The 24,777-nt window shown below is 41.0% G+C and overlaps 1 protein-coding gene across 3 annotated transcripts; it reads right to left on the minus strand.

Moving 5' to 3' along the window:
* Positions 1-4,561: 4,561 nt before the first annotated feature.
* Clec9a (C-type lectin domain containing 9A) lies at positions 4,562-20,043 on the minus strand. Of its 3 annotated transcripts, XM_035448448.1 has the most exons (7): positions 19,953-20,043; positions 18,621-18,701; positions 12,292-12,438; positions 7,904-8,055; positions 7,299-7,310; positions 6,473-6,573; positions 4,562-4,694 (listed from the first exon to the last, which is right to left on the minus strand). In XM_035448448.1, the coding sequence occupies exons 1-7, from the start codon at positions 20,041-20,043 to the stop codon at positions 4,562-4,564; spliced, it is 717 nt and encodes a 238-aa protein (XP_035304339.1). The 3 variants fall into 3 exon arrangements, with proteins under 3 accessions (XP_035304339.1, XP_027285625.1, XP_035304340.1); XM_027429824.2 differs by lacking the exon at positions 7,299-7,310 and having other exon boundaries at positions 6,473-6,588; XM_035448449.1 differs by lacking the exons at positions 6,473-6,573; positions 7,299-7,310; positions 7,904-8,055 and having other exon boundaries at positions 4,576-4,694.
* Positions 20,044-24,777: the final 4,734 nt, after the last annotated feature.

A 24,777-nucleotide genomic window follows, 5' to 3' on the forward strand; every position in this document is an offset into this window, starting at 1 on the left:
TTAAATAGTTCTCATAATTTACAAAATGATGACTGTTTTCCCTGCTCAGTTAAAACAGCTAATACAATAACCTACAAAATAAGAAATAAAGATCAAGGCCATCATTAAACAATGTTGTATAAACCTACTGCACAAGGGAACAGTAGTCAGCAAGAAAAAGTCAAAAACTTTGTGTACTTAATTGCAAACAAAGGCCACAGCTCTCATTTAAGTTTTGATTCCTGGCATTTGGGCTCCCAGAGGGAAGACATGTGTCTCTCTAACTACCATTGATTGGAAAAGTCCAACTCTCTAAAGGTTGAATAGCATTCTCATTTGCAATCTGAGATCTCAAGTTAAGTGTCATTTCAGGTGGAAAGGAGAAAATTTCTATTTTTTTACATTTCTTTTTTGTGATCTTATTCTTCATCATTGCCCTTAGTCCCCCTTTCTGTATCCAAACCTGATAGTACTGATAACAAAATAACCAAAATTCCAAAAATGGGGGTATGGTACAATATCGCCTCCACAAACATTGAAGACATAGAATCAATCATAAAATGAATTTTGAGGAAAGGTTTGCTGATAATCAAAAATGGAAACCACACAAACTTGCTTTTTCAGGACAAGAGGGATGAGAAGGCATTTTTCTAGTCTTCTACTGTGTAGGTAATTGTGAAGAAAGTGCAGGAAGAGTCAAACAAGGAACGTGGCCTTTCCCATAGAGTGTGCTCCCTCGGGTACACAATGAGCTATTTCTTTTCCTGAGGATATTGAACACTCTCAGGACTTATCAGCAGGAAACAGCTCAGGAGGAGCCTGGTGACAGCAGGAAGTTTGAGAAGGATAATGGTAATTCTCCAGCGTTTACTTGAAGAATACAAACAGATTACAAACTAGGTACAAGAGTTGAGTGGTTGTCCTGGGGCCAGCTTTAATGTTTGGGAGTCAAGTGCAGGTTTTCAAATACACACATGAAATACCGTGTGACTTAAGATACACAAAACTCACTGTAGGAATAGATCTTTAGACGCTAACCACAGATTTATTACTCTACCAGTATAATTATTTCAGTATTGGTGCATTTAGTGTGCAATACTATATAGCAAAACCTGTTTCCAATTGCAGAGGAATTACCATTTTCTCTTTTTAATAAGTTCACTCGGTTAGATGGATTAAAAGTACCTAATTCATCATGAATAGGATTGGGACATGAAACTGGTCCTCTTATGGCTAATTACCATAAAAAAAGGACAGATATCCTAGATCTCTAGCAACCTGCACTGAGAACTTTCCTAACCCCTGCATCTGGTAGGTGCAGCAATGGCTTCATAGGGCATTGCAGACCTTTATAACAGCTGCACTGTAGATAAATCTCTGGCTTGTAAACACAGTATATATACAGGGCGGATAACATCAGCCGGAGGATGTTTGCAGTTTGTTTCCTTGTACTTTTTTTTTGAGAAGAATCATCAGTGCTTCCCATCCTTTATTTAAACATAGTCCAATGACAAGCCTTTGAAGAATCTCAGAGACAAACAGTCTTTACTGTTAAAAATCACCATTGTTTCTGTTTTCCAGACTAGTATATTTAGCTACCAGCTGCCAGCTGTGAAAACCAAACAGCCTACAACTTCCAAGGTCTCTGGGGTATTTATTCTCCCAGGATCAGCAGAAGACTAGAGAAATTCCTATTTCTTCTTTGTGTGTGTGTGTGTGTGTGTGTGTGTGTGTGTGTGTGTGTGTGTGTGATCGTGCTGCCACACTTTAAATGTCATGTCAAGGTAAATAAACAAAAACAAGACACAGACACAATCTTCTCCTTGTTATGGGACCACAGACACTGAGAAATGAACTTCAGGCTAAAGGATGCTGAGTTTCAATTTAATCATTTCTGCTGCCTCAGTAAATCAGGTTTTATAAATGATTTATCTAAGTTATGCCATTTTAATAAGAAGGAAAAGATGAAATCTTGTACGTCTCAGTGTCTTCTTGTTAGAATGGAAATAAATTCCATCACATTGAATTTAGCAACTAATTATTGAGAGTATGCTTTGCAGTAAGGTTTAGAGATGGCATATGGTGGACAGGAATATGATAACAATAATCATCAAATCTTTCCTTCCTGTAGATTAGATGGCAAGTATTTTCCTTTCAACTTTCCTACCTAAAATATCATTTTCTATAGTTTGTATGCAACATTAGGGTTACATTCTTAAGCAGTATTTTTAACTATTATTATTTAAACTAAAATAATCTTATTTTACATATCAATCCCAGTTCCCTCTCCCTGCCATTCTCCAACACCCTCCCATTTCCCCATCCTACCCCCATCCACTCCTCAGAGAGGGTGAGGTCTCCTATGGGGATCATCAAAATCTGTCACATCATTTGGAGCAGGCCTTAGGACCTCCCCTGTGTATCTAGGCTGAGAGAGTATCCCTCCATAGGGAATGGGCTCCAAAAAGCCAGTTCTTAGTTCATGCAGTAGGGATAATCTTGCCAGCAGCACTATAGACTGCCCAAGTCCTCTAAATGACACCCACATTCAGGGGGCCTAGTTCGGTTTAGGCAGTATTTTGAAGTGAATTATACTGTGATTTTATAGTGGGGAAATTGAGACATGAAGACCAGCAGTGGAAAGTGCTAGGTTGTTAATCTTGGCCTTTGCAGACTGTGAGCTGTTTGGTTGGTGGGTGGTGGGATGGATGGTCCCACCTACACTGAAGGACATGACGATGCTGAGGTCCTGGCTATTCCTTCACCTACGTGAAGTTTTATGGGTTCCTTCTCCAGGAGAACTCAGCAGCCTGAAAAGCACAGTCCAACTCTCCGTATAGAAGAAGCCTTCATTCCTTCCGAGACAGATCAGATGGAGTCAATGACTCTACAGCTTTGGGGCAGGAGTTAGACCCTGATAAATGTTAATTTCTACAAGCATGGTTGAATGCTACTAAAATTGTAATATGTTGGGTTTTATTAAGTCTTTATTGTAAACAGGCCCTTAATGCCTGTGAATAATTCAAGCTATTAGCCAAGCAACCTCTTTACTAACAACTGGCCAGACTGCCCTTATGGCAGTCCAACAATTTGGACACTTCACTCTGAGGACACTCTAGCTGCTGAAGAGGACCACTACCTCATGAATGAAGACAGGGTCCAGTTGTGACTGCTCCCATAGCTGGAACAGCCTGTGGAAAGCAGTACTCCTTGGCGAACTGCAATGGCCCGGTCTATTCTGCAGCTATTCACACTCTGGCCAGAGAGGGAGTACTTCCAACCTGTGGCCCCAGGGAAGACCTGTGAATGTGTAAAGAAGTATATGCGCTCGCTGTGAATTGTGCAAACACAACCCTTGAAGCGCTGCATGACTGATGCAGACACCCTCGTCACACCCTCTTCTTGTCTACTAAGTGAGTTGTTTCAGTTTTAGAGTCAGCCGGGAGACCCCTGCTCTGACACTCCCGATGTTGCAACATTAGGACCAATGAAAGACTTCCTGAATGGTCCTTTGGTGTCTCCTTTGCTCTTCATCATTCGAAGAGTGGGCTGAGCTGGTCACACAAGAGAAGCTTCAGGAGTACAGGACAGAAGCAAAGGCAGAAGCAACACCAGAAACAGCTACTGCTGTGGTGGTGACAGCTGTCACCATCACTGGGGCTGTAGAGATGGTCAAGGGAACAGCTGAAGAATTCTGGAGAGTGGCCATGGCAGAAAGGATGGGACGCAGAAGCAGAGAGACACCAAGGAATGGCGGACAATAAGAGAAAAGGCAGAAAAGCAAGGCTGAGTACAGACGCAAGAGAAGAGAAACAGTGGGCCCCAGGAATAGCCATCCAAGAACCGTAACACTAGTGGGAGCTGCCTGCTGTTACTGATGGCTCTTCTCTGTTGCTGCTGCTGAAGGTCAAGGATTTCAAAACTGCCAAGAGCTGGGGCCAGTGGTAATTAAATCCCAGAGCAATAAGCCTCCAGCCTGCACACTCAGATCCTAGAGCAGTAGACCCGAAGCTCCAAGGTTTGGGAACTGCAAGGCCTTGGCCCTCAGAGGAAGACTACCAGCCAAGTCTCCCATCCTGCTCATTTCTATCTAGAGCCAAAGGACCCCAGACGTATGGTTGGTGGTAACACTACAGTTTGTAAATCTACCTGTCTGTCTCCCCTCAGGGTGTGAGTTTATAATATACAATTCCTGCAAGCTGGTCTGAAGAAAAATCAATCAGTTGTTAAGTATAGTGGTAAATTTATTTAAAAAACAAATCAGGGATTACTGTAAAACTTCTACAATGATGACTAGATTTCTTTGTGACATGGGTAGTCACTTTGGACTTCCAAACAAACAGGAAATGATTTTCTCTTCTTTGTTCTCAATGAGTCAGGGCTTCTGTAGTTCTAAATATATTTTCTCCTCTGTATGCTATAGGACAATGTCAACCGAAATCTGTAAAACATTTAAGAGTGCTGCCAAGGATAAATATAAAAGCAAGTTTGCCTTCAGGACCCACACACTAGTCTCCTCCTGCATTTGCTCTTTGACCCCTTCCAAACCTTTGTGCAACAAAGATGGCTTTGAGCTGTATCTTTAGATGCAGGATCCTAGTGCGTTTTTCTCACAGATAAAATATTTCCAGCTGCTGCAGTTATCTGAGAAGAGGGATTGGTCTTTGAGGTATCCGCAGATCTGGCTGGAAGGTAACTGTCTCTCTGTTGGCAACCTGCAAAAGTAAGTTAGATGCCCAGGTTAGAGGTTACATTTGAAGATAACAGTGGCATTTGACAAGAAAATACTCCAGAGATACCGTTGGATTTATTTTAATTTGCTTTGACGTGGCATTCTTCTATCTAGGTCCTATCCTCCTTCAAATAACAGCTATTTGGTTTTAATAAAAATACATTGATTGATATAATTTGAACAAACAGCCTATAAAGAAACCCAAGCCATGTTTACATAGAGGTAGGTTCTAGCTAGTGTGTTTCTCTTGACTCCGTTCTCGAAATACTAAGGCACCTGATTGTGTCCACCAATTTCTGTTCCCATCTAGAAAGCTCAATATAGAAACTGCTCAGTAGTTATTATAGTCTCTTGACCAGAAGGCTCTCTCAGCACTGTTACACAAATAATGTTCTTGATACTTGCATTTGATTGCTCATCTAGGCACTGGAATTATGATAAGAATTTTCTAGAGGATGATGATAGGGGAATTGATGAAGAAGATTTAGAAGCTGTGCTGGATAGTTTTATGTCAACTTTTCACAGAAGCTAAAGTCATCTGAGAAGAGGGAATTTCAGTTAAGAAAATAGCTCCATAATATCTGGTTGTAGGCAAACCTGTAAGGCATTTTCTTAATTAGTGATAGATGGTGGAGGCTTAGCCCATTGTGGATGGTGCCATGCCTGGGCTGGTGGTCCAGATTCTACAAGAAAGCAGGCTGAGCAAGCCATGAGGAGCAAGCCAGTATAGATGGTGGAGGCTTAGCCCATTGTGGATGGTGCCATGCCTGGGCTGGTGGTCTGGATTCTACAAGAAAGCAGGCTGAGAAAGCCATGAGGAGCAAGCCAGTAAGCAGAACCTCCCATGGTTTCTGCATCAGCTCCTGCTTCCAGGTTCCTGCCCTGTTTGTGTCCCTGTCCTGATTCACTTCCAGTTATATGGAAGTGTAGGCTATATAAATTCTTTCCTCCCCAACTTTGCTTTCTGGTCATGGTGTTTCAGCATTTCATCAAAGCAATAGAAACACCAAAGCCAAGTCTTAAGTATGTCAGTTATAATTCTAGTCAGTACCCTCTTAAAGCATCATGATTCTATGTTTTCTACGAGAAATACAAGGCACAAAGTAAACTTTTTTTCCTCCATTTTTTAATTTAAATTAGAAACAAGATTGTTTTACATGTCAATCCCAGTTCCCTCACCCTCCCCTCCACCCCTGCCCTCCACTAACAGCCTACCTATCCCATACCATTTCTGCTCCCCAGGGAGAGAGGTCTTCCATGGGGGGTCTTAAGAGTCTGTCATATCCTTTGGGATAGGGCCTAGGCCCTCCCCTGTGTGTCTAGGCTAAGGGAGTATATCTTTATGTGAAATGGGCTCCCAAAGTCCATTCCTATGCTAGGGATAAGTACTGATCTACTACAAGAGGCCCCATAGATTTGCGAGACCTCCTCACTGACACCCACATTCATGGAGTCTGGATCAGTTCCATGCTGTTTTCCCAGTGATCAGTCTGGGGGCCAAGAGCTCCCACTTGTGCAGGTCAGCTGTTTCTGTGGGTTTCACCAGCCTGGTCTTGACCCCTTTGCTCATCACTCCTCCTTCTCCAATTACCAGCCTACAATCCACACCACTAGAGAAGTTAGGCAACAAGGAGGACTCTAAGAGAGACATACATGGTCCCCCAGAGAAGGGGAAAGGGACAACATCTCCTGAGCAAAATAAACTTTTAAAATTTTTCCACATTCCTAGTTTTCCCTGTAATGTCTCCTTCATACACTTACAAGTCAGAGAGAGGAGAAGAGCCATCTAACCAGAACCAAGATCGACTGGGTTCATCATGATACACTCCCACCCAGTACCCATCTTTGAATTTCCATAGGCTCTGGATGAGAAAATCCTATAAAAAAAAGACACAAACTGTAAATTCAGAAAAGTAAATAACAACCCAAACTACTATGCAATATAAAGTATGATTTTTTGCCAAATCAGAAATTAATGAAAACTTGAATGTTGAAGAAAAAAAGTAGATATTAAAGTGTATTGGGGACACACACACACACACACACACACACACACAAACACACACACTATTCTTCTGCTGTATAGTCAATACAGTGTGTTAAATACTATGAAAATATGTGCATCTGGTATTAAAGTTTTAATAGATTCCCAGTATGGCAGCTAATAAGTGTTAAAGCAAAGTAAGTCTTAATATTGACCCTTCATCATCAAAATTAAAAATTAAGCTTCCTTCATTCACCATGTGAGTCAATTTCTCCCCTAGTATATTTTAATACGTGAAGTTTTGGAGATTCCAGCCCCAACTCACTGTGAGCACATTTTGTTAGATGAAGCATGTTTTATTTTGTCATCAAATCTTTGGAGAGGGTAATTTTTAAATAGTAATAATACTGTAGTTTAAACCTTCTTTGTTTACTGTGTATTTTTAACATTTCCCGTTGTTTTTTTTTTTTAAACTGAACTTAAGCTATTGAACATTTTTATTAGGGTGAGAAACACCTATGAATTTCTCTTCAGATATTCAGTTTAGGGATGGAATGGCGTCAGCCAACATTGTACTGCTTACTTATCAAGATCCTAGTAAGCCAGGTTAGCAAACTTAACATTTCACTTATTGAATGCTCAGTCTTACAAGCCAATTCATTTCGTGGCATCACTTCAGGTTTTATTCTTTGTGACTTTTGCTGTTTTTGAGGCAGGGTTTTGGTGCGCAGGCCTCACACTGGAGCTCCTCCTCTCTCGACCTTCCAGGTGCTGGATTTACACGCCTGTGTCGTCACATGCAGAGCAGGACTTCAGTCTTCAGACCTCTATCTCTCCCTGTGAACTATGAGTGTTACAGAGGATTCTGTTTCCTGTAGCGCTGAGCATATACATTTAAGAGCATCCCAGCTGAGATGTATATGTACTCAGGGAGCAGGTCACAGCTCAGTCACCCTCGTCCTCCCCTTTGTGGGTTGTCTGGACATAAAACCCCTGTATTCCTCAAATTCTGGAAAATGAACTTCATTTTCAACTCTCCAACTGACGGGAAAGTAAATTGCATAAATCTTTACTTTGTCCCTATTTTTATATTAAAATATACCGCTGCTATTAAAAATTAAGAAATCCTATCTTTGAGAATCTGTACTTCATTTTAATGAGTAGCATGGACTTTTCAGAATGACATGAAATCATAGAAGAGTCTTTACCATTTCTTCTTTGCTGTCTATTTGAAGGAGACTGGCGCCTTCCTTTAAACAATTCTCCTTACTGCGATTCCAAATTTCCCAGATTTGAAAGAAATAGTAACAGCTTCTTCCATTCTGAATCCAGTTGTGTGGACAAGGGCTGCAGTTACTACCTTCAAAACACAAAAGTTTTCTTAATTGTCATCAATGCAGAAACTGGCATCCCAACTCCCTCAAAATAACCAAACAGGACTTGTGATGCAGCATCTGCCTGCCCAGCTTCTCTGAGGCTGGGCACAACAAGGTTTAAATAATTTCCATATGAAACAGCTCTCTGATAGTTCGTTTCAGTTAAAAATCAATGTGGACATAACTCCATCTAAATCTTTCCTCCTGTATCAGAAATTGGTCTATTTTTCCCCACTGAGTCATTGACTAGGATGAGAAGTAAGCCTTGAGTTGGTGTTGTAATTGTGAGACTTAAGGAAGAAAAAAATTTCATGTGCATGAGAGATCAATTAATGCATGCAAAGAGTGACTTGGAAACAAGTAGGTGTGTGCTGGACACATAAAGAAACACGTCTTAGGGCTTCACTATAACTAAGAACTAGGCTTCAATATTAAATGTGTTGTATAAGGAACATGTCTTAAGAATGAATACACTCTCAAAGGACAGTCAATGACCTGCACACAGAGGAACTAAACAGCATAGATTTCATGAGAAGTTCTAGCAGAGTCTTAAAGATGGAGACAGGGAAACACATAGAACACTGGTTACTAGAGAGTAGCACTCATGTGGGGTGAGAAACCCTTCATGTGTGGTTTCCAAGATGGAATATTGAGTCCTTTGAGACTTTACAGTAGCTTGTGTTTGGAATCAGTGCTAATCAGCCTGCTGAGCGATATGATAGTCGGGGGGGCGGGGATTGGGAGTTAGTGTTGAAATGGTGTTTGGAAGGTTGGAGAACAAGACGGTTCAGCAGATCTCCAAAACAGGTTATCTTTGTAGTCAGTGTTGATGGTTCAGAGGGGGGTCTGACTCATGCTTATGATAAACTGTTATATATAAGAACACTATTGACACCGGGTGACTCTGCAAACAATTTTTTGAATTAAATGTTCAATTAGAAGGAACTATGAAGACTGTAGTGGTGACTCAGGGGCCCCTGGTAGTGGGTCAGTATTTTTCCCTGGTGTAAGAAGGGACTTTGAGAGCCCATCCCACACGGAGGGATGCTCTCTCAGCCTGGACACATGGGGGAGGGCCTAGGCCCTGCCCAGGATGATATGACAGATTTTGGGGAACCCCCATGGAGGGCCTTAACCCTTCCCTGGGGAAGAGGGGGGATGCGGGGGGGGGGGGGAGAGGGAGAAGGGATTGATATGTGAAGCAAGATTGTTTCTAATTTGAACTAATAAAAATTTTTTTTAAAAAAAAGAAGTTGAAAACACATACTGTTCTTGCAAAGGATCCAAGTTAGGTTCCAAGCATCTAAGTTGAGTGGCTGGAAGCTGTCTGTAAATCCAGCTACAGGGGGATCTGATGTCTTTGGCCTCCTCTGGCACTTGTACTCACTTGTCCATATCCCCACACAGATACCTCCCCACACATACACATACATTTAAACAATAAATCTTGTGTTTCTAAAGAAAAATATGGTAGATTTTTCTTTTCACATCAATTCAAAATTCAAATGGCATCCTCTAGAGGGAATTTAACTTCCTAAATAAGTATTAAGACACCATGGAATATTGAACAAACTGTAAAGCAGGTAGTAACACAACTTTAGGCTTAAAATAGTCATAAAAGATAAAACTGAATTAGCTCTATAAGCTTTTAGAAAAAAAAGAGTCTTTTATGATAAATAGTCTGATTTCCAAAGTCAATTTTTTTCCAGGAGCCCTGCAAGAAGAATAGCAATCTTTGGAACTCACAGGACGATGCTGGGTGGCGGGGTGGTGTTGGGAAGACAGAGCTCCAAGGATTACATGTCCTGAGGATCTCGTGCTGTTATTATGCATAGCTCTGCTTATTGTCCTCATGGTCAACATGCCCCTCATAATCTATGAGTTATATGAAAACTCTCAGGGGGTTTCTAGCCACTCAATGGGCAGTGTCACTCATACTTAGAATAATAGTGATTGACTTTTCCAAGCATTGCTATTGGAGCAGATTAATGATTCCATCACCACACTTAGAAAAATAAATGTAGATATGTAGAATTATTGGGAAGGGTAGGTTAAGGTGTTTTTGTTGATGGATTGAGGTCAAAATTCTTGGGGAACAATTTAAAGTTTAGAAAGGCACAGTGTTAATAGTTGAGCAAGGGACTCATTGAGGTCACGGAATGAAAACAACAGTAGCCTGGCTCTTGCTGGCTGATGTAGCTTTCTTGCTAGAATGGGTCGATGATCAAAGATGGTGACTGTTTCCTTGCACCTGTTGCTACCCTCAGCTTCCTGATATGATTTAATAAAAAAAAATGTTGATGAGAGGGTATTTACCCTGGGGTTTTAAAGTGAAAATGACTGGTTTTCATGCATAAAAATAAATTTGTGATACTTCGAAGATTTTTACAATGCTACCTTTTGAGATTGATCCTTCCTTTGTTACTGCAAAATGCAACCTGCAAGTGAAAGAACTGGTGGAGAAAAATACCTTACTTGCTCACCCTTTGTTAATCTATAACAAGTTGCTTAGATATGGGCCGCTCAAAATAATTTTTGTAATATGTAAAATGCTTAGTCACGTAAGGGAACTGAGAAACATGCCGTTTTTTTTTTTTCCTTCTATACATTGTAATCATTAACCTGAAAAACAGAATGCAACCACATTGCAATCTTCATATTTCTTGGAAGATTTTTTGGGGGTTATAAGCTGTAACAGAAAAATAAAATTAGATAGAAGGAAGACATCAGGAGAGAGACAGGAGGGAATACATCAGAAAAGAAGTAAGGAAAGAAATAAAGAAGGTAGAGAGACCCTGAATGTGTGTGTGTGTGTGTGTGTGTGTGTGTGTGTGTGTGTGTGTGTGTGTGTGTGTATTTTCCTTTTTCGATGGCCCCAGAGAATTAAGTCTTACTCCCTCAGATAAAAAGTTCATTGAGTGATTAGTTCACCAACTACTCACCTCCCCTTCAGTTTCTGAGCTGCTGAAAGCAGGTCTTTACAACAGCAACCTTTTATGCTTAGTTATCTATAATTGAGTCTAAAGCAAGAGTCAAATTAGATGAATTGGGACGTTTGGAGCTAGAATTGAAAATAGGCCTAGATTTGAGTGACTGGGTTGATTTTTAAAGCCTAGCTTAGGAATCACACACATTCCACTTGATTTTGATGTAGGATTTGTTTAGCTGAATTTTTAAGGAATTTCAGTCTTTTCACCATTTCGTTGGGAGATGCAGAAGAAGCTGAACTAACTGCAGAACAACAAATGTTATGTCAGACTTGTCAGCTGTGAAGGGACAGAGAGAGCTCAGTGCTGGGACTCTCAGCAACACAAAGCGTTCAGATAATCTTTCAGGGACAGGAACTCTGCACAAACTGGGATTTTGGGGGGGCGGGGCACAGAAAAAGACAGTTTGAAACAGAGGAGGAGATTATGAAAGATAATTTAACATAGACTTTAATAAGCATGAGAGTTAGGCGAAAGAGAGCCACTGAGAAAAAAGTAAGAGCCACCTGAAAGCGCGGGTGTGGGCTTCCCTAAGGCTGAGCTGCCAAAACTAAGACATATTCATGTGTGGGTATGGGCTCCTCAAAGAAAGCCACAAGCAATTGTCCTCATACTAGGCCTGGGTGCAGTTCTGCGGGCTCTAGAATTACAGCCCAAAATATTTCTAAGAAATCTTTGCATTGTGGTAAGTGAGACTATCAGGCAGCTCTGGAGATGCCTTGGGTGGAATTACAATCTAATAAGGTAAAACCAGGGGCCACTAGGGCTGCACAGGAGTTCAGTACCTGTCCTTTCCCTGTAAGAAGATTTCTACCTGGTTCCTAGAAAATTGCAGGTTTACAACTGGAGGGAGAAAAGTTGTAACTACGGGCCCTGGAATCTCACTTTCCTGTGGTTGAGAAGTTACAACCAGATTCCTGGGTAAGGACCTCACCTGTCTTTTCATGTCCTCATTATTTTCCATCTTTCAGACCTATCTTAGCCCACACTCCACACGCTAGTAATCCATAAAGAACGGGCTACACGAAATCGTTTCTTTTGAATAGATGCTGCACACGTTTGGGTCTCCACTGAGATTACTTATTCTTAGCTGAGCATGGTGTCTGGGATCCCAGCACTTAGGAAGCTGAGGAAAGAGAGTCACCACAAGTTGGAAGCCATTCATCATAAGTTCTGGCCACCCTAGGCTATATGACAAACAATGCAGAAACACACTGATCCTCTGTCAGTTACCTGAACGGGGAGATCTCTGTTGCAAGGCTTGGCAGTTTTTCATCTGCAGGGTGTAGTTTCTCTGCCACTGTGTGAGGTTCAGCAATTGTTTGTCCTGTTGAATGAGTCTTTCCTGCTGATTCATTGCAAGAGAGGACACCTGGAAAACTGTGCCAATGGCATACATTCCTCATAAAATACTGACATTTTACAACACCAATCAAAGAAAACTATCAGTGAGAATGAGGGCATGATTTGCCTGGCTTTGGGTTTTTGTTTAAAATTTAAATTATTCAAGAATCAAGTATTACAAATGACACAAAAATAAACAAAGCAAAACAATAACAACCAAACATTTTGGCCATTCCTTTCCTTTGCTCACCTAGTCTCACTCTCTAAGAGCAGATAAAGCTATTAAGTTCTTAAATACATTTTCCCCAGATACTTTAATTAAAATCAAATCAATCAATATAAAATTCCTGTTCAATCTTTTATGCAAAGGGTGACAACCTATTTACATGGTGGTGAACATTTGATGTTATTACTTAAGTATATTTTAGTATTTGTTCCGTTACATACTCAAAAAGCTCTCACTCATTGACTTACTATAACAGGGTAGGAAGTTCTTCAGCAGTTCTTTGGTACCATTTTAAAAATTAATTAAATGATAGTTTTGTTTGTTTTGCAGCTCTGGGAATTGAACCTAGGGTCTCATACACAGTGGGCAAGACCACTATGGTTTTAGTCTCAAATGGCTCCTCCTCATGAATGACAAGCGGGAAAATGCTGATTAAAGAATCTTAGTCTTGGGGCTGGTGAGATAGCTCAGTTTATAGAAAGTGCTTGTTGAGCTAGCATGAGGACCTGCATTCCCAGAAATTCCCCAAAAAAAACTGGGTGTGGTGGTGGTGCACACTTGTAATCTCAACACTAGGGAGATGGAGACAATTGGATCTCTGGAGCTCCCTGGCTGCCTAAGCTTACTCTATGTGGCTGAAGGCAAAAAAGAGACTATGTAGCTATAAAAAATGTGGAGGGTTCCTGAGGAATGATACCCAAGGTTGTTCTCTGCCCCCCCCAAAAAAAACACACAGCCATATCTACATGAACTGGTATGAGCACACACACACACACACACACACACACACACACTCACAAATCCACACGCAAAAAAAAAAAATCTCAGTCTTGCCTCATTTTACACATTTGTAAACTATTTTTAAGATGAGTGGCTAGAATCCTAGAGCCCTCACCCAGTGGCTGAAGGAAGCAGAGACAGACATCCATAGATAATACACTGAGCCGAAATCGGGAATTTAGTTGAAGAGAGGGAGGAATGTACGAAGGGGTCTGTACCAGGTTGGAGAAACCCACAGGAACAGTTGACCTGAACAAGGGAGAGCACATCGACCCCAGATGCTGTCAGGGAGTCCAGTACAAGACTGATCCAGACCCCTGAACATGGACGTCAATAAGGAGGCTACCGCACTCCAGGGAGCCTCTGGTGGTGGATTAGTATTTTTCCCTGGTGCAAGAAGGGACTTTGAGAGCCCATCCCACGTGAAGTGATACACTCTGGCCCTGGACACATGGGGAAGGGTCCAGGACCAGCATAGGAAGACTTAGTGGACTTTGCAGAGCCCCCGTTGAGGGCCCTACCCTGCCTGGGGAGTGGTGGGTGGATGGGGTGGGGGGTAGGCTGGGGGATGGGGGTGAGGGGAGGGAGAGGGAGAGGGAGAGGGAGAAGGGACTTAAAATAAGCTTGTTCCCTAACTAGAACAAAAAAAAAAAAAAAAAAAAAAAAAGATGAGTGGCTAGAGCAGAAGACATTTAAATTTCATTCAGTATTTCTAAGTTACCCTCCATATATGCTGTTCACACACTGTTTCAAAGTTACCTGCATTTCCAGTTCTCTTTCTGTTTGACATTGAAATCTTCACAGACATAAACAGTTGGATGTATTTTCTTGTCTGTGAAATGTGTGATTATAGCCTCATCAGCTGCCTTTCTGGTACTTTCCCTTGCTTTCTCGTGCTGTCTTAACTAACTAGCAAGCCTCGAATCAGGCTGAGCCGTGCTTCTCGGGTTCACTCGGTGATGACCTTCAGACAAGACATGATGCCAGCTGGTTAACGGTGCAGCTTGTAACTGTGAGTCTGAGAATTTGGGGACCAGAATATGACTAATTTGTCAGCACTGATTATTGATAACAGCACAAAAGATGATTTGTCCTTGGTTTTAATGAGTCCCAAAGAGAGAGGCCTTCTGCTGAGGCAGGTTGCCTAGTCTCAGCAAAATTCTGTCTTTATGATCAGCAAAATATAAAAATCTCCAAGCAAGACTCTGGGGTTCCTTGACACACAGTATCCTAGGCAAACACCAGTGATTCCTGAGCCAACAGGAAGCTGTGAAATATTGCAGAGAGAGCCAGGGAAATGTACCTGCTCTTTGCCTCCAGACAGCCACCACTCCTTTCCCTCTTTTTGCTTCAAAACAGCATCTCATGTTGTATCTCATGCTGATCTCAAACTCACCATGTAGCCAAGGACGACCTTACACTCCTGTTCCTCCTGTCTCTTCCTCCCATTTGCTGGGAATACAGGCCTGCTCCTAGCTCTATCCAGGATCCTTCTAGTAAGAGATTTTACTGGCAAATCCTTACTTCTGTGCCATTATGTGTATTCTTACCATGTAAAAAACTAAATTTCTTTTAAAATTCTCAATGAACTAAAATGTCAAGGCCTATTGTTTTGGTACTATTAGCAACCAGACCTGTGCCTAGAGGTATTTGTTGGCATACCACATGCCTCAAAGATTAATTTTGGTAAGCTATAAGCTACTATGTACGTTCCATAGTAGCTTGACTTTCAGCTTGATTTATGGTGATTTATTTACATAGCTGAAATTTTTTTAGTTTTTTTTTGACACACTGCCATTTTTTATTTTAGGTTGCATATTCTAGATAAAAGACTAAATAAGCTGTGTTGTGGTGTAGAATTTAGGTTGGAAGAAGCAATAGGATTGTTAGTAAATATGTTAGTCTAGATCTAGCAAGTACCATTAATTTAAACAGTATAAATAATTATCTTTACGCTAAGATCCCTGGCAATTTTAGTTTTACCTGTGAAACTATAATCTTGTATCTATTGCAATATTTACACTTTGACATATTTGGGATTAATGTCATTGTAGCTATGAGGTATGAGGTCAACATTTCCCAGATGTCTACGCAGTTTTCCTGTCATTTCAGAACAATTCCCACACGTACTCTTTTAGCTGCCACTTTTAACTCACAGTAAACATCTAAGGAACTGGCAAGGGGAGGGCATGGTGGGACAGAATGGATCGCATCATAGCAGCCAGAAAGCAAGGAGAGAGTGCTAACACTGGAGGCTCCCCCAGCCCCCATCCAGGCTTTCAGACTAGGTGATATAGCTTCCCACATAGAGGGCTTCCAATTACTTAAGCCTCTTTGGAAACACTTTACTGTTTTCAATCTAACCAAGTGAACAAGATTAAACATTGCAACACACAGCGTAGTCTGTTTTGTGTATCTGTCTTTTACTCTGGCTTCTGTGTTTTGCTATCATCCTTTTGAAACTTAGAAAAAAAAAGGGGGTTGTGTTTCTTCTGCTTTATCTTGTAGTTCACTAGATGTTTGGTGGTGGTGGTTTTCAGTGTGAGGTACAAAACCCAGGTCCTTATGCTCAGCAGGCAAGATCTCTACCATGAGGCTGAATCCTCAAGCCTTCACTTATTTTTCAGTTAGGTGAATACATTCAACACTTGGGTGTGGGAGGGCAGGTCACTGCTGCTGCAGTTTGTAATAGCTGCCTCATCTCTACGACTGAATGAAAGAATGTGATTTACTTTCATGCCTCTGTTCACCTAATAAGTCCTCTCTACAATTATTTTGAGGCAATCAAATTTTCCTATGTAGCTATGAGAAAGAATAGATTCCATCAGCTCTTTGCCCAATTTCCACCCCATGGTACTATCTTGACAACTGATAGTATCACAACTAGGATATTAACATTGATAACAACACTGCCCTGTACTTCAGTGACCTGTACCACTGTACTGTCCTGCTGGAGATGACTAGTGTTTCAGTTTCCAGGGCTATCAAACATGTGATGTCACTATTTGTAATTTCTGCCTTCTGGTGTGTGTAGTGTGTCTCACTGTGTTTTTAGCTCATTTTTTCCTAATGGTTAATGATATTGAACCCTGTTTTTATGCTTGCTTTACACTTCCTTAAATTCTACAGAGAAATGTGTTGTCATGTCATTCTTCCGTCTTATCACTGAATGGCTTGGTTCCTTGTTGAAAGCTTTACCGACTCTAGGTTCAGGTATTTTATTGAGTATCTGGTTCGCAAGTGCTTCCTTCTTCTGCCTTATGAGTTCAGCCATTTTTATGTTGAAGTAGGTGCATTTAAACAGCTTTTACTTTTATTAATAACGTATTAGGTGTTATGGGCGTGGGAATCAAGATTCACTAGACTCTGTACAGGTGAAGTGAAGTTTATTTTCGGGGAGACTGCACTTACACGGGAAACAGATGACTACTTCAGGTTCCCTCTCCAAAAATGCCCCCGACGCTGCCATCTGGATGCTCTCCGCAGGACCAGAGCAGGAAGCAAGAGAGAGATACCAGCCCCAAACCTAATTCTTATCACAGGCCACATCCGAACCTATGACCACACCCAAAAGAGCATGGTCAGTGCTACAGGTATGGAGGTGGCTATCACTACAAGGTGTTAGATCTAAGAACTCTGCACATATTTAGAATTTCATTAGAATGAATTTCTCCCCCTTCCTCCTTTTCTTTTCTTGATTTGGGTACTACCTAGAGATAGGAGTATAAAATCAATGTTCCTTGTTTTATTATATTAATAAACTGGCACTTATAGGGATTGAAATATAATCATCTTTTTAGAAAGCTGAGATATAATTTTAATATTCTGATGAACTTTACTGGGTGAGCAGCTGTATTTCAAGTCATTTCTGCTTTGCCTATTACACTCTGGGTAGCATGGACTGCATCAGATGGTTATGAGACAGGAGAAAGGGAAATAAGACTTCTCCTTGGCATTTAATCCTACATAGGAAGCAAATGCTTGATCTTTATTGGTGTTTGAATTGTAATTACTTTGCAACAAGTTAGCGACAATGACAGAACAATGTCATTTCCTGAGGAAATGAAACAAAATACTTCTAAATCTCCCAAACAACATTATATAATGCTACACGTTGTACCTAAATGATGAGTTTGAAAAATGAACAGAAAAAAACATAAGGAAAACTGTTCTCTCTGGAAATATTTTGCACTATAAACAGAAACACAAAAGAATGAGGGGAAAATTACAAGTCTATACATCTTGCAAATGACCACTCAAGCAGTGCTGGTTAACATTCAGGCTTTATTTGTTGTAACGCTGTGTATGCAGAGTGCATATGCATATATGAATCTAATTTGCATATTATTTTTAGAAAACTATATGTCTCTATAAATAGTTTATTAACTTTCTGTGTAGTGATATATTATTTATAATTTATTAAAGCTTGCCTGAGGATTCAGAAAACAAACCCAGCCTCAAGCCATAGAGCTAGGCAGTGATGGTACACACCTTTAATCCCAGGACTCAGGATTAAGAGGTAAACAGATCTCTGTTAGTTCAAAGCCACACTGAATACATGAAATTGATGCTGTCCTAAAAGAAACAGCTCACACAAAGGTGATCTCAGCACATGGGATCACATGCCTTCAATCCCAGCATTAGGAAGGTATGAAAAACAGGAGCAGGAACTCAGACGTAGCAGTCAGTCTGAGAGTAAGTCTCTAGCCATGTTGAGGAGAGCATAGCACTCTGACTAAATCTGAGGAGCAGTGAAGTCGGGAGCAGTCTGAGGATTACCCCTTTGGTCTGCGCTGAGGTAGAGGTAAGAGCTAGTAGTGACAGGCTACTTTGTTTTTTCTGATCTTCAGCCTCAAGCTTGAACCCCAATATCTGTCTCTGGGTCCTTTATTTATCGTGTCAGTCTTCTGCTTTAATGAGAAACACAACAACTACATCTCTGCATCCTTACTAGTGGTTCTAGGCAATTTTTAAAATTAATTAATTGCATTCTTTTAGGTGATTAATTTTACCAGGTTCTTCCTTCTCATTGTGTGAACTTCTTCTTAATACGAATCAAAGTACCTTCATCATGTTTGCATTCACTTAAATAGTTCTTAATTGATCTCTATCCATTTACATATATGGACTTTTTACATAATGATACAGCTATACATAATTCATCAGCCATTTATGTAAACAGGTAACTTTGAAGATATGCTTTTGTACTTACACTTGATGCCCAAGAAAATGGATGTTGCTAACAAACCCACACAGAACACACAGGAAATCACCGTCACAACACACCATGTTCCTAAATGTGGAATCAGAACAGTGACATGAGTTAGAGAAAACAGTCACAGACGATGTTGGGATGAGTGGAAGAAGGATGGGCCCTTCCTACTGGAGAAATACAAAGAACTGAAGCTCTAATAGGAAAAGGAGAATCTTTGCTTAAATTCTCTAGAAATAAACTTATAGCTTAGGATGCATCTGATCTGGAAAATACCAAATTCAATAGACTTTGTGCCATATCTCTGTGATCCTAATGTACAATGTTATGGCTTTAACAAACAATTACATCTATCTATTTACCTACCTATCTATATATCTATTTTTTTCAACAGTCTCCATAATGCCATCTAGGCAACCTTGAATTCTTAACATCAAGACCCCCCCCAACTCCTTTCAGAATCTCTTGAATATGATTTATTGAATTATTTTTAATTTTAATAAGCAATTTAGAAAATGAGCAGAAATTACCAACTAAAAGTGGAAAAGTGAGTGATGTGGCTTGTTAAATTATCCACACTAATCAAAGAAAAATAATATTGTGATAGGCAGATAATGCCCTGCCTGTGATAACTCTGCATCATCCCTGGATCCTTGAAATGGTGCTGTATGTGACAAAACAGATTCTGAAGCCAGTACTACACTGGAGATCTGCCATGTGAAAGCTAACCTCAATTAGTGAATTTGTCACAAGTCAGTACTAAAAACTAAACCATGTAATTACTTGGGAAAATATAATAAAACACTTTTAAAGCCCAACCAATTATTCACTGTATGATATTACTTGTGACATCTAGTTGATGAATCATCAAAAGAAATGACTAGAAATGAATAAATGCTTATCTATTTGAAAACATTTGGTGCTGCAGAGTTTTAAAAATAAAAATTACCATAAGATGTAGAAATAGGGATAAAACAAGGAAATCATAGCTGCCGCAGCATGAAGATTTTTTTCTAGTTTTTCAACTTTTTCCTATATTTCTTAGTATTTGTCACATAATTTGCTGAGCATTTTATGCAAAAAACTAAAGTAATTAAAATTGTATGATTTATTTGGCCTTTGTTCAGACTTGGGAGAGAGAATATACCACATTTCCCGAGCCCAGGGCTCTTTTTCTTTTTCACCTTTACTCATCATCCATGCCAGTGACCATATCAGGCATACTAGAATTCTATAAAGAGGTTATCTCAGATTATAAGAAACACCTTGGGTTCATCACAGAACACAAACAGAAAAAATCTAGTTTTCTATTAAGCATTTTGAATTTATTACCTGAACATTTGCAAGGAGATAGACATTTCTGAGAGCCCTCCTCAGGTGGACTGTCCCACTGAAGAGAACAGTATATTTCTTCCTCGTGCATGCTTGAAGGGAGAGGTAAAGCCACCTACATAGGAGCTTGACAGAAATAACTCCTCTCTCGATTAGGAGTATACTGATACAAAAAAAAAATGGAACTGACTACTCTTTCACAGCTGTAAAATGCACTGGGGTCTAAGCTGCAGGGTGAGCGCACCATCATCCAGAAAGTGGAACTGTTAAAGCTTGAATTTAAACATAACTCAATAAAGGAAGAAATGAGAATGTACTGAACTCAGAATGGCTGTGGAACTCAGAATGGTTGTGGTCTAGCTATACTGTTGTTCTGATTCCCATACGGTAGCAGATGCCAAAGAGGGGGTACACAGGATGAACTTCTATCTGGCACAGGATATGAAGCACAGAGATGACCACTCAGGGAACAAAGATAAAGGCGGTCCAGTCCAGGCAAACCAACCTGTACATAGCTTTTGGATTTTCAAACAAGAAATCTTGGAAAGGATTTCATCCCTAAATTCATTTTTAACCGGTCTATTGGTTAGGATAATATTGACTGATAAGATAGGTAAACTTCAAAATACCAGTCAGTGCTGTAAATGTTTAGATGTCCCTCATAGTTTTTCCCTGGGGATTGGGATTGACAGAGAGTTTTCTCCCAAAAGAGGCCTGGGCTATTTCCGTCTTCTGGAATATTGGAGTCATGGGAAAGGAAAGAGGAGACAAACCCACGTTTGTGATGGGGGATGTCCTTCTGTATATATGTTTCACTTATTGGTTGATGAATAAAACACTGACTGGCCAGTAGCCAGGCAGGAAGTATAAACAGGACTATCAGACAAGGAGAATTCTAGGGAGAGGAGGCAGAGAAAAGCCTCGAGGGAGATGTCATGCTGCAAAGGAGTAACACACCAGATTATGGGTAAACCGTAGCCTTGTGGCAATACATAGTTTAATAGAAATGGGTTAATAATTAAGAGATAGCTAGCCAGTAAGAAGCCTAAGCCATTGGCCAAGCAGTTTACAATGAATAAAAGTCCCTGTGTGTTTATTTGGGGCAAAGCAGCTGTGGGACCAGGCAGGACTGAAACTTCCATTTTCACACTTGTTTCTTGAAACCCGTAACCAAGAATTGATATGAATAACAGCCTCCCTTATCCATTGCATTTCCATATTGGCCATGAAGATTGGCTTTGCCCGGGCATCAGCATCCAGAGGTTTTCACTCTTGGAGGAGGAATGAATTATTTAGTGGACAGACGGCCATTTTCATCACATCCTGTGACTACAGCATTGGTATTGAGAAATTTGATCTCTTAGACATCATTTATCTCTAGGCCACTTGTCCTTATGCCTAAAGGTCACTTCTCAGTAATTTATAGTTCATATTACTTGCAAAATTGCATGTTCTTTTTTTTTAGAGTCTCAGTGGATCAATAGTTCTTCATCAAAATGGCACACTCAAGAGGTAATGTAAGGGAATTCACTAATAGGATTATAGTTTGGTAAAAGGGTAATAGGGATGCCAAAGAGCGGTGATAAAACATGCTTGGCAGACACTGGGAGTTTGTGATCTGCCTCACTAGAGCTAAGGGCTAGGATGCAGAACCTCAGGCCTTACCAAAGCAAGAAGCATAGTAAATCTGAATTATATTCTGACATTCCTCCATGTCTCTCGGGAGCTGAGTTTGCCCAGAAACTATACTCATTTGAGTTTAGCTTCCTGAGACACAGGGGGTAACTGGTGGGGGACATTAGGGACAAATGAAAAGTGTCCAGCACATTCTGCCAACATTTCCTGGGCTGTGTCTGATCTGAAAACAAAATGACTGAACTCCAAATAAACCTTTGCATATGCTAAGTTCTAGCAGGTGAGAAAAGAGGAAGAAACCAGAACAACAAATAATATTGCAACCAACCCGGGGGCCAGAGCTCCATCAGCTGCTTGCTCGTTTCTAGTTTCTTTTCTCGTTTCGTTAGCACTGACAGCCAAGCTTGGGTGTATTCGGTGTCTCCCAGGATAATCCACTCCTGCTAAATCTTTAAAAGTCCTTGATTTCTCCCAACAAAAGACCCATGTGCTGCTTGTACTGCTGCTGCTTTTGTTTGCTTGTTTTATGTTTTAGATAATATTTGTGTTTATCATTCATCAAATTCCTAACAAACATTTTAAAGCCCAATCACAGGAACTGCTTCCTCACCACAGTTCTGTGAAACTCGAGGAAAAGTTAGCTGTAACTCAGGACTCAGAGAAGTCAGTCCATTTAGCGACTTTAATGCTATGTTTGAAATGGAATGATGGGATGCTTTGATTGTAGGATCTGGGCTGCTTTCATTTCAAGATGTGCTTTAGGCATGACTACTAGGAAGAAGAGGCTTTGTAGATACAGTGTGATTGGTTTCACCTTCTATGCATGTTTAGCAGGGCATTGAATATGTTGCCTCTGTTAGCATCTAGGCACACCTGGCCTGCCCCAGGAGACCTAGCAGAGTGTGTCACCCTTGTGGGCATGCTCAGTATGAAGTATGCAGGTAGTACCCTGGCCTACTGTGTAGTCGCTGTGCACATGTGCTATGCCCCTCCCTTTAAAGAGAGACAAAACCCTGCCTTTTCTACCTCCCCCTTCTTCCTCTTCTTCTCCCCAGCCCATGGGTCTCTCACTCTAACCCTCTGTCTCTCTCCCTCTCTGCAACTCTCTCTCTCTCTCTCTCTCTCTCTCTCTCTCTCTCTCTCTCTCTCTCTCTCTCTCTCTCTCTCTCTCTCTCTCCCCTCCCCCCATCCTCCCAATAAACTCTTCATGTGAGAGCTATCTGCATGGCTTGTCTATTTCTTGTCACTCATAGCGGGGCCTCTTGGCTCCCACCGGCCAAGACCCCTCTGAGGTCATATTGTAACACCCTCTAACCCTGTATATGTTGTAGTAATAAATAAATGTGTTAAATATGTCCTTTCCCTCCCTTGCTCATGTATTCCCCCCTCCCTCTCTTCAACTGGATTCCCGGTGCTCGGCCTGGTGCTTGGTTGTGAATCTCTGTTCCTGGTTCCATCAGTTACTGGATGAAGGCTCTATGATGATAGTTGGGGTATTCACCAATCTGATTACAGGGAAAGGCGAGTTTGGGCATCCTCTCCACTATTGTAAGGAGTCTTAGCTTGGGTCATCTTTGTGGATTCTTGGGAGTTTTCCAAGATCATGATTTAGAAATCTACAGAGACAGCCGAACCAAGTTCATGCAAAATCATGAACTATGGACCCACAGCTATGAAACCTCTATGGATCAAACTAGACCCTCTGTATATGGGAGACCGTTGTGAAGCTTGGGCTATCTGAGGGGCCCCTGGCAGTAAGACCAGGATCTATTCCTGAGGCATGAGCTAGCTTGTTGGAACCCATTCCCTATGAGGGGATGCCATGCTCAGCCTTAACCTAGGGGGAGGGGCTTGGTCCCACCACAACTTATTGTGCCCAACTTTGTGGACTCCTGATATGAGCCCTTACCTGTTGGGAGGAATGGATGGGGGTTGGTCTGGGGAAATAGACGGGGTGGGGAGGGAGAACTTTGGTTGGAATGTAAAATAAAAAATAAATACATGGAATAAAAAATAAGTATGGCCTTTCACATCCTGAAGAGTTGAAAAACACTAAAGTCCAGGTCCAGGCAGAAGGTTGGTGTTTGGACAGTTTTTGAATTACTAGTTCCCACTTGGTTTCTGCAAATAGACACTTATGTACAAGAAGTTCAGCCCTGAATTCCCAGCTCTGGAGAGAAAAAGCCAAGACTTTCCATCTTTAGAGAACAAGATCTTGGCATTTGCAATCAAGAGGCTGAAGAAGTTCTCTTGTTTTTCTGTAGCTCAGAACTGTATTCCCTTACAGTCTAAAATAAACCAAGGTGCAGATGTGCACGTCAGTTGCACAGAGCCGTGAAACTAACACTTACTTTTTGAGCATCAAATGCTTGATGCTGTGACCAGTATTTTACATAATTACATCAGAGATCATCACGATTCTCTTCTGGATGAGGGAACCAGCTCACTGCATAGGCCAGGAAACAGTGCTGAAGAGACTAAACCATTTGCCCCAAACCACATAGGGAGTAAGTGCTAAAGTCATGTTTATTGAAAGGCACTAGGAGCTGACTGCTTACAACAGGGTCACAGGTAGTGTGTGTTACAAACAGATTTCCTTGTCTCCTCAGCCTTCTGAGTTCCATCTACCTTCACGCTTGAACATGTTCAGTTTCCACAAAGACCTCATCTGAGATGAACTGTATTCATGATCCTATTCTCTCACCAGTTAAACAAAGGAAGTTGTGGGGGGAGAAAGAACAACTTTTGCCCCTTATCCTGTAGAGGTGCTTCCTCACAGGTCCTATAAATACTTCTCCGTTATTCAGCAAACACCAAACATAGACCCATCAGGAAAAGAAGCAGATAAAACACTTCTGCTGCTTCTTCTTCCTTCTGATCACTGCTTTGTCATGAAGCATCTACTGTTTTTACAGATCCTGTGAGGTCTCTCTCAAATCCAGTTTCCTTGTGTTGTACAGAGGATGACAACTGTTGAGTAAGGAGAAGCGAACGGGGGAGAGTGAACTGTTGTCTCCCAGAATGAAAGGCACAGTTTCTTTCTCCCTTGAGTCGGGGAATTTCTTGATGCTGATCACAGGCAATGAACAATGAAGTCATGAGGACCATTTCCATGGAGTTTTTGGTATCAGTAGTCTGAAATTTTCTTGTAAGCATGTAAATTATACAGGTCATTGGGACTGTATGCTCA

This window comes from Cricetulus griseus, chromosome 8, assembly GCF_003668045.3.
Source record: "Cricetulus griseus strain 17A/GY chromosome 8, alternate assembly CriGri-PICRH-1.0, whole genome shotgun sequence".
Classification (NCBI taxonomy): domain Eukaryota; kingdom Metazoa; phylum Chordata; class Mammalia; order Rodentia; family Cricetidae; genus Cricetulus; species Cricetulus griseus.